Consider the following 12,540-nt stretch of genomic DNA (forward strand, 5'->3'; position numbering starts at 1 on the left):
CTTTATGCATGTTGGGCACACACTCCATCCCTGAGCTCTTGGTCAGTCAGCTCTTACGTAAGCCTACTCCTGACATTTAGTAAAACTCTTGGCTGCTGTGAACAGGTCCTAAAGGTTGGGGGCAGCAAGAAAGCTGGTTTGCAGGTTATGTGGTATCTGCTTCCTGGTCTGACAGCCAAGACCTATGAGTAGCTTGGGCAGCAACAGCTGGGTTCGGGGTCTGGTGTCACAGGCTGGTGTTTAGCAGTCACAAGCAGGTACTTGTGTAGTGTCCTTGTCTGGACACCTTCTAGAGGCTTCCTCCCCTGGTACAGAGGAAGAGCAGAGAGAGAGGAGGCTCTTAGCAATGACAGCAGAGGGACGATTCTAGGAGGGCTTGGAAGAGATAGTTTTAGCATCCTTGCTGGTAGGCTGAGAAGAGATGGGGCATCTAGGAGAAGTGACACAGGGACTGTTTCCCTATGTGGCCCCCAAAGCAGCTTTATGTCAGGAGGATTTGTTCCCTACTGATTAAAGCATGTTCTTGGTGTGTACAGTATTAAAAAAAGTTCACAGTGCTGTTCAAAGTAGAAAAGCATCAAGTAGAATAATAACTTATGACAGAAAAGACTTCCTGGGGCACCTGCCTGGTAGGTACCAGCAAGCAGGACAGACTGGCATGTTTCTAGGGATTTACACTTGAGTCACCGTAGTTTGTGGCAGCATAGTGTCCCTGCTGGTGTCTGCCCTCTTGCAGAAGAGAAGCCTCTTGTGGGCAGCTAGTACATATATTATTATTCTGCCATGAAGCCTTGGGCACAGCCCCTAAGTGGTCTTGCAAGTTACACTAGAGGCTTCCTCAGGTAAAGTGGCTGTTCAAAGGTTTTAAAAAATCTGATCAAGTAGAAGTTACCCCAGTCTATACTCACAGCAGACTGTCTGAGAGCAGCTGTGTGCCCAGTCCTTTGGGTGTTATAGTTCATTTACAATTTAATCCAACCTTATTGTGGAGGGTTTCTTATTTTAACATGTAGTTCTTGATGATATTCAGACTTTTGTGTCCTGCTTTTGTGTAGCTACTGCTGTTTGTTCTGGAAATCTTCATTTTTTTCCCTCTGGGCTCTTCGCCTTTTAACTTCTGTATGTGCTCTTTATGTGTGAATACTGGGATCCTTTCCATGTGCTACATGAAACTGTCAAACCTGCCATCGCTGTTTAATAATCTAGGTCCTTTCACTGTAAAGTTGCCTCCTGACTTGTATATTTAGCTTATTGATCTTCTTATTTGTCGTTTCTGAGATTCATGTGTCATTTTGGAAGGCCTTTCCCCATTAAAATATAGCAGAAGATTCTGTTCCCTTGCACACAGAAGCAGCCAGGCTGGCCACATTTAGACTTGGTATCATTCAGACCTTGCTTTTGTGGTAAGATCCAGACTCTTTGTAGAAGTAGGTGCAGTGTCCTGTGAATGCTGCATTATCACATCTCAGCGCTCATGTGTGCACAGGCTTGATTTTGAAGCATTTTTCCTGCCTCATGGGGCTCTTTCCCATAGGCTCTCACAGAAGGCTCCTGTCTTCATGCCTGTAACTCTGCCGTGGGTTTTCTTAACTCTCACTGTGAATCTGTTTACTCTGTCTGTCTGTCTGTCTGTCTGTCTATCTATCTATCTATCTATCTATCGACAAAGTTTCTCTGTGTAGTCCTGGCTGTCTAGACCATCTTGACTTTGAACTCAGAGATCCATCTGCCTTTGCCTCCCGAGTGCTAGGGTTAAAGGTATGTGCAACCATGCCTTTATTTTTTTGAAAACATTTTTAGAGACATGTTTTTATTATTTTAAATTATATAGGCGTTTGTCTGCCTGTGGGTATGTGCACATGAATGCTGGTGTCCGTGGCCAGAGTCACCTGGTCCTCTGGAGCTGGAGTTCCAGATGGTTGTGAGCTATTGATGTGGGTGCTAGGAATTGAACTTGGGTAATCACCGGACCATCTCTCCAGCTCCACAGTTTTTATCTTATTTATTGTGTGGTGTATTGTGTGCATGTCTGTGCATGTGTGTGCACATGTGCATAGAGGCCAGAGGTCAATGTCACATTTCTTCTTCAAAAATTTCCACTTATTTTCTGAGAAAGAGTTCCTTACTGAATTTGGAATTCATGAATTTGTCTGGCCTAGCTGGCCAGCAAGGCCCAGGCTCAGCGATCCTTCTGGCTACTACTCCTGCCTAGCATGCTGGGATCCCAACATGTGCTGCTGTATAGGTACATGGGTATTTGGGATTGGAATTCAGAGGCTTGTGTGGCAGTCACTCTTTAGGGAGATGTCCATCTCCTTATTGCCCCCACCCATTATTATTATTTTATTTATTTAAAGATGTTTGAAAAATTTATTCTCTCATATATTACATTTCAAACATAGTTCCCCCTCTCCCTCCCTCACCTCCCACATTATTTTTACGAAGAATTTTATTGGCTTTCTTTTTGAACTTGCCAGATTCTGGGATACATCCAGCGGAGCCCATGGTGATTTTACTTCTCTTTGTATTAAAACTACATTTTCTTTTGAGTGAAAATTGACATAAATTTCCGGTCTGAGACCCACTATCTATCTAACCTGGTTTGACTTGTTTTGCTTCCCTGTTTCTTCTGGCCCTTTGTCTTGAGTGGTTGGTTTAGTTATGGCTTTGGTTTAGTTATTTTTGCTTTGGCTGGGAGGTGAGCCTTCCCCAGTGCTAGGCATAGAGGCCGTATTTGTTGTTGCTCATGGACATGGTTTCTTCAGCTCTGGTTGCCTGCCTACCCCAGAGGAGGCACGTGCCTGTCTCCATGCTCTTCCAAGGGAAGCCTGCAAGTTAGCTTCCTCACATGGCCTGTACACTTTTTTGTTTTGTCTTTGAGAAAGAGTTTCCAAGTGTAGCCCTGGCTGTCTTAGAATTAGTGTTATAGATCAGGCTGGACACAAACTCAGAGATCTCTGCCTCTGTCTCCCAAGTGCTGGGATTAAAGGTGCATGCCACCACTGCCCGGCTTACCTGCAGTTTTTAGGTTCAGGCCCTTCATAGTTTTCTCTTCTCTGTGACACAGGGAAAAGCTGTTGATTTTGGCAAGTCTGTGCACGACCCATCCTACCCTACATTTCCTGCCTTGTTCTTGCTTCTTCCTCTCTTCAGTAGGTTGTAGCCGCTCAGGTCGATGCTTTTAACAGTATTCAGTCTCATGTCTAACTGGGACACTGTCAGATGGAGAGAGAGAGTGGCTTCCAAGGGATTCCTTAGGAGTGAGGACTTGGTTGGAGTCCTGAGCAATTGTGCTATTTTCCCAGTATCTAAGATGGACCCCAGTCCCATGGCACATCGACCACAGGGAGGGGGTTAGTCATGCATTAGTACCTCACAGGCCCCCTCTGGAACTGAGTCGGGGTGTGCTTAGCCAGCCACTCATCACATCTCAGCATTTCAGCGTAGGCCTCAGGAGTTGTAGGCACTTTGCACAGGCAACATTCTTCTACAGAGGGAATGCATGTTTGGGCCATCTGTCATTGCTGAGAGTGGCTTTTCTCCAACAGTAGATTCAACACACCCATTCCTGCACCCTTGGAGTGAAGCTTGTGATGTGAGCTATTCTTTAGATACACTACTGTGTTTGGATCTGAAGACTTTCTTTGGGATCTCTGTCTGTATTGATAAGTGGTATTTGACTGTGCTACAAAGTCTTTAAGAACAGGAGTTAATACAGTGAAGACAGCTTGGTATGTATTAAAGACCAAGTTACTTAACCTCTCTGAGACCAGTTCTCATTCATGGACAGGGCTCACAGCCTTGATTAATCCAAGCTGCTTTGAGGAGCCAGTGAGATAATGTATGCAAAGCTCTTTTTAAACACTGAACCTCGACAAGACGAGAACTTTATCTCATGCAGTATATTCAAGACTCTTGACTCTGTGTGTGTGTGTGTGTGTGTGTGTGTAATGTGGAGATGGGATCAGAGAACGTTAACCATTGTGTTTTCTCAGTGCTTTCTTCATAAACCACAGCCAGAAAACAGCACTGTGTGGAGGGAGAGGCTCAGCAGGGAGGCAGAGGTGCAGTTAGCAAACACTGTTATCAGCATTTGGATATTAGGTCCCCATTCTCCCTGGCGTCCTTGGGGAGCTGGGGGAGATTTGATGTTTTCTGAGGGCTCTGTGACTGCAGGTTATGGCTGGTGCTGTCGTCCAATTACTCTCTACTTATTTTACTTAGACTTTAGTAATTGGAAAAAGATTAGATGTCAGGACTTTGCATTTTGTTGATTATATTACCAAAGTCTTCTCTGTAATCACTTCTCTTATTCCTGGTATTAATCATGAGCTCTGAGCTGCTAGAAGAGTCTAATAGTAGATTTCTAATGGAAGCAAAGGAAGCAGTTGCCTTTGTCTTGCTGGGACTGAAGTGTGTGGACGTCTCTACACACCCACATGTGCTCTCTAGTCCCCCAGGGAGATCAGAGACCAGCAGAACCAGGGCCTACTGTTCTTCCCCACCATCTCATATGGTGACTTTCCTTACCCTCTAAGGCTCACTGCCATGGCTGCAGGCCTCTCTCTCTGGCCAATTCATCTCTGGTTCTCTTTGTTAGTGGTATTTGTCAAGACATCCAGGCCTGTGTTTGTCCACTCTGAAACTCTCTTATCTGTATATCTGGTAGCACACCTTTGCCAGCTGTGTGAAGACAAGCTCATCTCCCAGAGACCAGCGCTGAGGAGACAACTCAGATAGGAGGGCTGGAGAGATGGCTCAGTGGTTAAGAGCACTGATGCTCTTTCAAAGGACCTGGTTCACTTCCTAGCACCCACATGGCAGCTCATAACTGTCTGTAACTCCAGTTCCAGGGGGATCTGATAGCCCTATACGCACATACAAGCAGGAAGCATATCAATGCACATAAAAATAAAAATAAATAAATCATTACGAAGCAGTGAGTGGGCGGGAGTACAAGAGAGAAGGAGAGCCAGCTGAGTTATCCAAATGGAGACTTAGCATGTGGACCAGGGAACATAGAATTAGTGGGAGGTGAGGAGTCTGGGATCCTGGATGCTACTGCCCCAGAGAGAAAGGGTCTCACCTGGCCCAGGGTGGCACCAGAGAGACCTGGCTGCCTTTGATAAATGAGTCCCATCTAAAATTTATGCACAAACAGGTAGTGTTCTGGTTTGCTTTAATAAAGTGGTATGACTCGTTCATTATCTTCTGTGCATCGAGGACATTCCCTCTGAGATGTTTATCATTTAGGCTTACTTTGGTTCCATTTGTGGGGCTCCCTGCCCCCTAAGGACACTGATGGGATATGGTAAGGTGCTGTAGAACCTTTTGTAACCCTGCTTTTTTCTCTGTTCTGTTTTTTTCTTCCAACAGAGGAATTACGGAAGCTGAGCTGGTCCGGAATCCCAAAGCCAGTTCGTCCAATGACATGGAAACTTCTCTCAGTAAGTCTGCACGCCAGTACTCAGCCTAGCTACTTTATTCCTGTGAGTCCAGTGGCCTGGCACCTGGCTGGGGGAGAATGGCTTGCTGGCCATGGCCACGCACTTGTCTGTCTTGGGTTGCATAATGACACAAGCCTTTGCTGTGTCCAAGAAGGCATTGTCTAGTTTTAGCTTAATTTCAAGGTTGGTTTGGCAAGTCTGGAAGAGAGTGAAGATGAGCAGCGGCTCGTGACAGCTGCGCTCATTCCCACCATTAAAGAATCATGTATGCAGGCTCGTGACTCAGGAGCTTACAGCACGGAAGCCCATACAGCCCAGAGGAAATGGGTATGTGTCAGCAAAGAAGGATCAGCAGTGCTGTTGTTGAACAAGAACAAGAGGAAGAGGAGGATGAATAAGAGGAAAAGAGGGAAGGAGAGGAGGAGGAAGAGGAGATAGGAGAGGAGGAGGAAGAGGGGGAAGGAAGACAGGAAAAGGAAGAGGACAAGGAGGTGGGACAGGAGGTGTTGGACATAGCTTGTTAGTGTGGTGGAGAGTGGGGTCCAGTTCCCTGAGCCTCAGCACTAAGCAGCTGCTCCAGAAGCCCCCAGAGAAAGTTCAGTGGTTGGTGGCTATCTCCATGCCCTCACTTACAGCTTAAGATTGAGAGTGAGGATAGTTTACTGGCAGCTCGCTTCTCTTTTTCCTTTGTTTTATTTTTGGAGCTAAGTCATGGGGAACTCCAGGCACCTACTCTAAATTGAGTCTGACTTCAGTGTTTAAAAGACTTTCGTGCTAATGAGTCGTAATAAATTTTCAGTTCAGTACCTCGTAATCCTAAATGCAGATGCAGCTCTGAACAGCAAATATTTATTGATTAAATATCTCTTGCAATTAAGGCTAGACCTGCCGTGATCACTTGCGCTCTGTTTTGTGGTTTTTAAGTGTTTGTAGCCACATTTCCAAATGTTCTCTAGAAGGGGTTACAACTCTAGATTGGTTTGTAGGAAGTTATGATGTAAATGTCTGGAAGCCCCTATGTCATAGTGTTGTGCTCATTAAGAACTGGCTAGTCTAGGTGGAAAGACTTATAAGAGGTTCTTGCCCTTTCCATCACTTCTGCGCCTGCACAAGTCATAGCTGCAGTGCCCTGAGCTGCTTAGCTGCACACTGGTTGCCATGTCAGTGGGCATGTCAGCATCAGAGGAACAGCAGGGGTTGAGGTGGGGTGAGTGGTGGACAACCCCACTGTGTTGGTGTGGACCTGGGAGTCTGTTTGCAGAAGTGCTAGCGATGTAGACCAAAGAAAACCTGTAGGGGGCTTCCTAGAAACACTGAAGGCTATCGAGACCCAGCTGCTTCTAGGAAGAGGTCAGGGGCCCAGGCATGCAGCAGGGTAAGTCTCGCACAGTTTGGCACAGTGTACTTGTGAGGTGCTCAGAGCTTAAGTGTCAGCCAAGGGGAAGGGTTGGGATGGTACTATGGGGTGGCCAGTTCATAGGATCAGTTTTGTGAAGAGGGGATTTTACACTGTGTCTCCAAGGCCACTGTGAGTACATAAGGAGGGCAGGAGGCTAGGGCAGTTCTCAGGCCTGAATTGACAGGTGAGATGGTAAATTCTAGGTTAGTGGGAAAATCTGCTCTTTGCCAAGGAGGTGTAGTATAGATAAGTGGGAATGCCAGGCAAGACTCCTTGGCATGAGCGCAGGCTCACAGTGCATCTCTGAAGGATGCCAGTGTTGCTTGGACGAGGGAGTTGGGCAGGTCACAAGGCTGAAGGGTGCAGTAAGAGTGGGGCTGGCCAGTGACACAGACTAGGCAAGTGCTTCCTCTTTAAGCCTCCTTGGGACGGCAGGGTGGAGGGCCAGGGATCAGGAGGAGACCATATGTATGGTTGATCCCAGATCCTCATCCTGAAGGACTTGAGCCAGGGATGTGTAGCTATTTCTGGAAGGAGAATAACCCGTAAAACCATTGCTTAGTACGTTTAGTTATTTGCTGGAGATTAGTTGAACTTTTCGTGTTTCAGACATTATATTTGGTCCTGGAAAAGGACAGGGTGTGCCTGAGACTAAGTGCCAGCCCTATTGGGTCCTGCACAACACAGAGAAAATGCCTACCCTTCTGTTACGACACACTGCAGGCCAAGGCTCACTGCACAGAAAAGGAGCCATTTCCCTAAGACCCCGTTTCTGTGCCCCAGGCACACTATGTGCCCCACTTGTCCTTTGTTGGTTGCTTGCTGTGTGCAAGACAAGGTACACTCAGATTTACTCAGAAGCTGAGTTATGTCCTCCAGATAAGCAAGTGATTGTCACCAGGTTATTTATGTGCAGTGTATAGCAGTGATGGGGTGCCCTCCAAGGGGCATCAGGGGAGCTAGAAGGAGTTTGAGTTGGGGCAGGGCCAGTTGGAATGGCTGGGAAGGAGTCCATGGCCAAGGCCACATGTATTTGTGGAGGGAGTCTGGCTGCTAGAGCAGGCAGAGCCTGGCTCCTCTGCAGGGCACGGGCACAGTCACAGGCTATTGAGCACTTGGCCCTTGGTTCTGTGATGCTTTTCCTGTGTAGCTGGGATACGGGTCAGACTTGGTCAGAATTGGCGGGGTTCTTTCTCATCTGGAACTAGCTGGACCCTAGAGTTTGCATGAGATGTTTGGTGGCAGTTTGCAGATGCTGTCAGCTTCAGCATGTGTCTTACTGTGGCCATGATGAAACATCAAGTCCCCAAATCAAGTTGGGGAGAAAAAGTTTATTTGGCTTATTCTTCTACACCGGTAGTCTATCACTGAAGGAAGTCAGGACAAAAACTCAGACAGGTTAAGATCTTGGAGGCAGGAGCTGATGCAGAGGCCATGGAAAGGTGCTGCTTACTAGCTTGCCTCTTGTGTCTTGTTCAGCCTGCTTTCTTATAAAACCTAGGACCATCAGCCCAGGGATGGCCCCACCCATAGTGACCCCCTACCTGACCACTCCATGTCTGACAAGCTGTGGTCTCTTTTTAACTTGTATTTTACTGTCACTTGGGAGGTTGGACAGTACTGATACCGGGACTTGCTATTGGACCCAGGTTGAACCCCATTGTTCTAGGGTTCCAGGCAGTATGGAAGACAGAACCAGGATGCTCATGAACCAGATAGGAAACTGGTCTCTGAAAAATGCATGGCCCCACGGAAGGCAGTTGCTCACTAGACCTGACATACCCAGACTAGGGGGTTGGACTGGGTGACCGTGGGTGAGTGGGGACTAGATTATGAACCTAGTTCAAGGTCTGGCCCACTAGTGACTTTCCTCCAGCATGCCCACGGTTTGTCATCAGCATAGTTCTAGTGTTTGTGGACAAGTGTTACTTTTAATTAACGAGAGGAAATTCTTCTGTAGAGGAGAAATCTAGCTGTGTGGCTTTTATTCTGAAGAGCTCTGTAGCCAGGGCACCCCATTAAACACTAGCGCTAATATTTAACTTTTAAATTACATGCAAACAGCATAGAATCTTTTTCAAAATTAGTCCCAAAGAGAATCATCATATTTTTGATTCTTTTTTTTAACTAACTCTTTCAGAAAGAGTGAACAAAAACTAATTAAACATTTAACATTTATGCTAGTGAGGATATTGGCTAAAAATGACAGCGAGGCTCCAGTATCAGCATAGCTTCTTTCAGTGTGTTACAGTTGGTTTGCATATGAACGCGGTGGGAGGGAACACATTGATTTTTGTGTCACCAGGACAGTTTGGATTTAAGTATCTGCATGCATTGTTTTACATTTATGATTAGTGTTTTTATAGCATGCTAATACAGCAATTAAGTCTTCTGTAGTTCTGTCATTTAAAATTCATTGCATACTTGAATGTATTTCATTTGCATAATTTCTAGTCTTGCTTAATTATCAAGAGGCCTGCACTTGCACATGTGTTTTTTTCCTCTAGGAAGGGGATGGCAGGAGAATGGGTGGGCCTTTTATGGTGGCATACTTGCCTTTTAGAGTTTGTGTTTCATTAAGTTAACATTCTGGGAGCAGGAAACCTCCTGAGAGTGCTCATTCTGTTCCCTAAGGACCCCGGTAGCTGTGGCTGTCTCCACTGTGTTTGCTGACCACTCTGGTGACCCCACTGCCCTGAGGTGCAGACTGGGCCGGGCCCTTACTCTGGCTGTTGACTGCAGCAGCCAGCCTTTCATCTGCCAGGCTCTGGTTGGGTCTCTGCTCAGCCTGGACCCATTTCCTGCACGCCTCCAGGCTCTGTGCAGTTTTCCATTCTTTCTACTGTCTCAACCAAACCAAGCCAGGAAACTGCTAACTTAGTCTCTCCCTGAGGCCCTAGGTCTGTGTCATCTCTCTTCACCTTGCTTACATTATCCATTCATCCAGCAGGCCTTTGCTGAGTATCTGTTATGGGACCAGTGTTCTAAGCCCTTGGGTATATCTCTGAGATGAAAGAGGGAGCTTACATTGTGACTGGAAGAGATAAAAGCACATTGGGTAGGGAAGTTGGCAGAGGTGATTGATGAGTGCTGGTCAGGGTGCAGTCCTGGTGGGCCTCACTGAAAGGTAAAGTGTGCATCTCCAAAGCCACAGTGCAGAGATAAGTCTCACCAGGGTGGAGAGTTCAGGGGGTGGGGCTCTCTGCAATCTGGCTTCTCCGTAGAGCCACCTTGTTCCACACATTGAGCAGGGGACACAGGTGTGGCAGTGTGTGGCCTGTGTCTCGGCTCTCTGAGCCAGGAGTCAGCTGGCATCCCTGACAGGTGTGGGATTGTAGGTTAAGGCAGGGAAGATGTTATGGAGAGGCCTTGGCTTGAGTCTGATCTCACATATCTGTGGCTCTGATCATGCCACCATGGTTTGCCAAGTCTATCTCCCCATCTGGAAGAGGGAGCGTTGACCACCTCTGAATGGCTAGGATTAAAGGAACACCGAAGTGCCCTGTGCCTGGTGGGGCTGCACCTTCCTTGGAGGCCCAGTGGATGGGCAGTTACCATACAAAGAATAAGATGTATCTTAAGAAATTGCTATTCTTTAAGTTCATACGAACTGAAACTGAGATAGCTCCAAGGTGAAAGGAAGTGTGGACAAAACCTACTGCCTCGATGGGTGTCCCCGGGGCAGCTGTTAACTGGATGGAGACATACTTGTCATTATGTCTGTTTGTACCCTACCCTTCTAATTTTGTGCCTTCATCTCAGGGGCAGGGCTGTGTCCCTGTGTCTCTAGCACTAAGAGCTCTGTTGGGATGTCCACTGGTGTGTTGCAAGAGGCTCTGATTACCAGGTGGGTGACATTTGGGCTGGTTCTGGTCCTATTGGTGCTGCATCTGCTGTGTGTGGCAGACTGTGCCATGGAGTCTTGGCAGTCTCCTCTCTTCATTGAAAAGAAGCAGCATCTGAGGCTGTGTTTTCCTGTAGAAAACACTGTGTCCTGAGGCTTTCTTTCCCTTGAAAGCTAACAGGTGAGCATTTTATAGTGTTTGCTGTGAGTTGTATTTGACACATTAGTAACAGGGCTGTGGAGGTATATCACTGGTCACCTCCTGTGTGCTCCTTGGGAGTAAGTAGCAGGATCTGTGGTGCTCACAGCTCACATGGAGGAGGAATTCGTATCAGGAAATAATCAGATGTTGTTGGCCAGTGTGTTAGAGATGGGGCAGTTTATGTAAATAGATGTAGAACACATGGTGTGTTCTGATGAGTCCATGGATCACATGCAGCCATGCACTGCTCAGTCCATGGATCACATGCAGCCGTGCACTACTGTGAACTGTGCAGGAGCAGCCACACACTATTCAAGCAGGCACAGTGAGCTCGACAAGCTGTCATTTACAGAAGAAGGTGTCTTCTATTGCTAAATGGCTGCTTCTGTAAGACGTGTGGCTGTGATTTTATTTTTTCATTCTTTGTTTTTGGGTTTTTGAGACAGGATCTCACTATATAGTTCTGGAACTCTCTCTGTCGACCAGGTTGGCCTCAAACTCACAGAGATCCACTTGCCTCTGCCTTCCAAGTGCTTCAAGGCACGGGCCTCTATGCCTGGCTATGATTTTCAAGTGCATTATATGAACCTGGATGTTGGGTAATGGGTGTTTTCCTAAAAGGGCCAATTGTACATCAGCAACTGGGCCTGTCTCCAAGTGAGGGCCTGCTCTTCATCACAGGACATGGGCACAGCAGCTTTCCACAGGCAGGAATGGGGATGCTTCCCACAGGCCTCACCTGCAGACCTGGAAGGGACAGTGACCTGACTGGAAGTGGACTTCATCCATGCTTGCCCTTCAGCCTTGCTCCCTGCTGGGTCACCACAGCCTCCTGGGGAAGGCAAATTTCTTCCTGCGTTGTTCTGCTGAATAGCCACAAAGCAGCCAGAATGGCGACCGTGGCAACTTTGGTTGGAGTAACTGTACAACAGCTTTAGTCTCACCCATGTGCTCATGGGTGGCTGCCGCCGCTCAGACTGTCTGTATTCACCCAGATTCATGGAAGCAGCAAAGAAAAGCCCTGGACTTTGGGTTACCCAATGGTGTGCCCATCTAGTGTGTCCCAATCAATGCTGGCTGGAATGTGAAAGGATGTCACCTCCCTGGGAAAGACTTGGCAGTTCCTTAAAAACTTCTGTCTAGATTCTGATGCAGCACCTTGGCCCCTTGCTGTTTAGCTTTGAGAAATCAGAGGTACATACCTCCAAAGTCTGCAAGAATACCCAGTAAGCTTTGTTTATTCATCAGTAGCTTACCAGAATGGCCTAACACGGGCCATGCAGACTCATTCCCAACAGTGGCCAAATCTCAGAAGGCAGGGTGCACAAAATCCTCGGTTCCGAGTTTGTGTTTGGAGAGTCCCAGACAGGCCCAGTCAGCTGTAGTGAGAAGCTAGCACTACCAGCGTCCAGGTGGGATGGTGGCAATGGCTGCAGAGAACACCGTCACTTTGGGCAATGGTAAATGCGTACATGGTAAAGACCGTCTTTCTGGGAACAGTAGTCAACTGCCTAGGCTTAAAATGAACAAAGTCTAAAGTTATCCATATGTATCATATTATAAGACTAACTTAGACCTTAGACAAGGAACCAAATAAGACGCCACATAGAAAAGTGTCCATTTTATGTATTGAAAAGTGCCAGGACCC

The 12,540-nt window shown here is 47.0% G+C and overlaps 1 protein-coding gene across 3 annotated transcripts in view; it reads left to right on the forward strand.

The window, feature by feature from the left end:
• The window catches only part of Tbc1d22a (TBC1 domain family, member 22a), a 284,093-nt gene that overhangs the window by 72,347 nt on the left and 199,206 nt on the right, over positions 1 to 12,540 (forward strand). For all 3 annotated transcript variants that reach the window (XM_006520833.3, NM_145476.2, NM_001358062.1), the window contains one exon: positions 5,377 to 5,447. In XM_006520833.3, the coding sequence (XP_006520896.1) occupies positions 5,377 to 5,447 (71 nt within the window). The remainder of the gene's footprint in view (positions 1 to 5,376; positions 5,448 to 12,540) is intronic.

The sequence above is a fragment of the Mus musculus genome, chromosome 15 (assembly GCF_000001635.26).
Source record: "Mus musculus strain C57BL/6J chromosome 15, GRCm38.p6 C57BL/6J".
Taxonomy (NCBI): domain Eukaryota; kingdom Metazoa; phylum Chordata; class Mammalia; order Rodentia; family Muridae; genus Mus; species Mus musculus.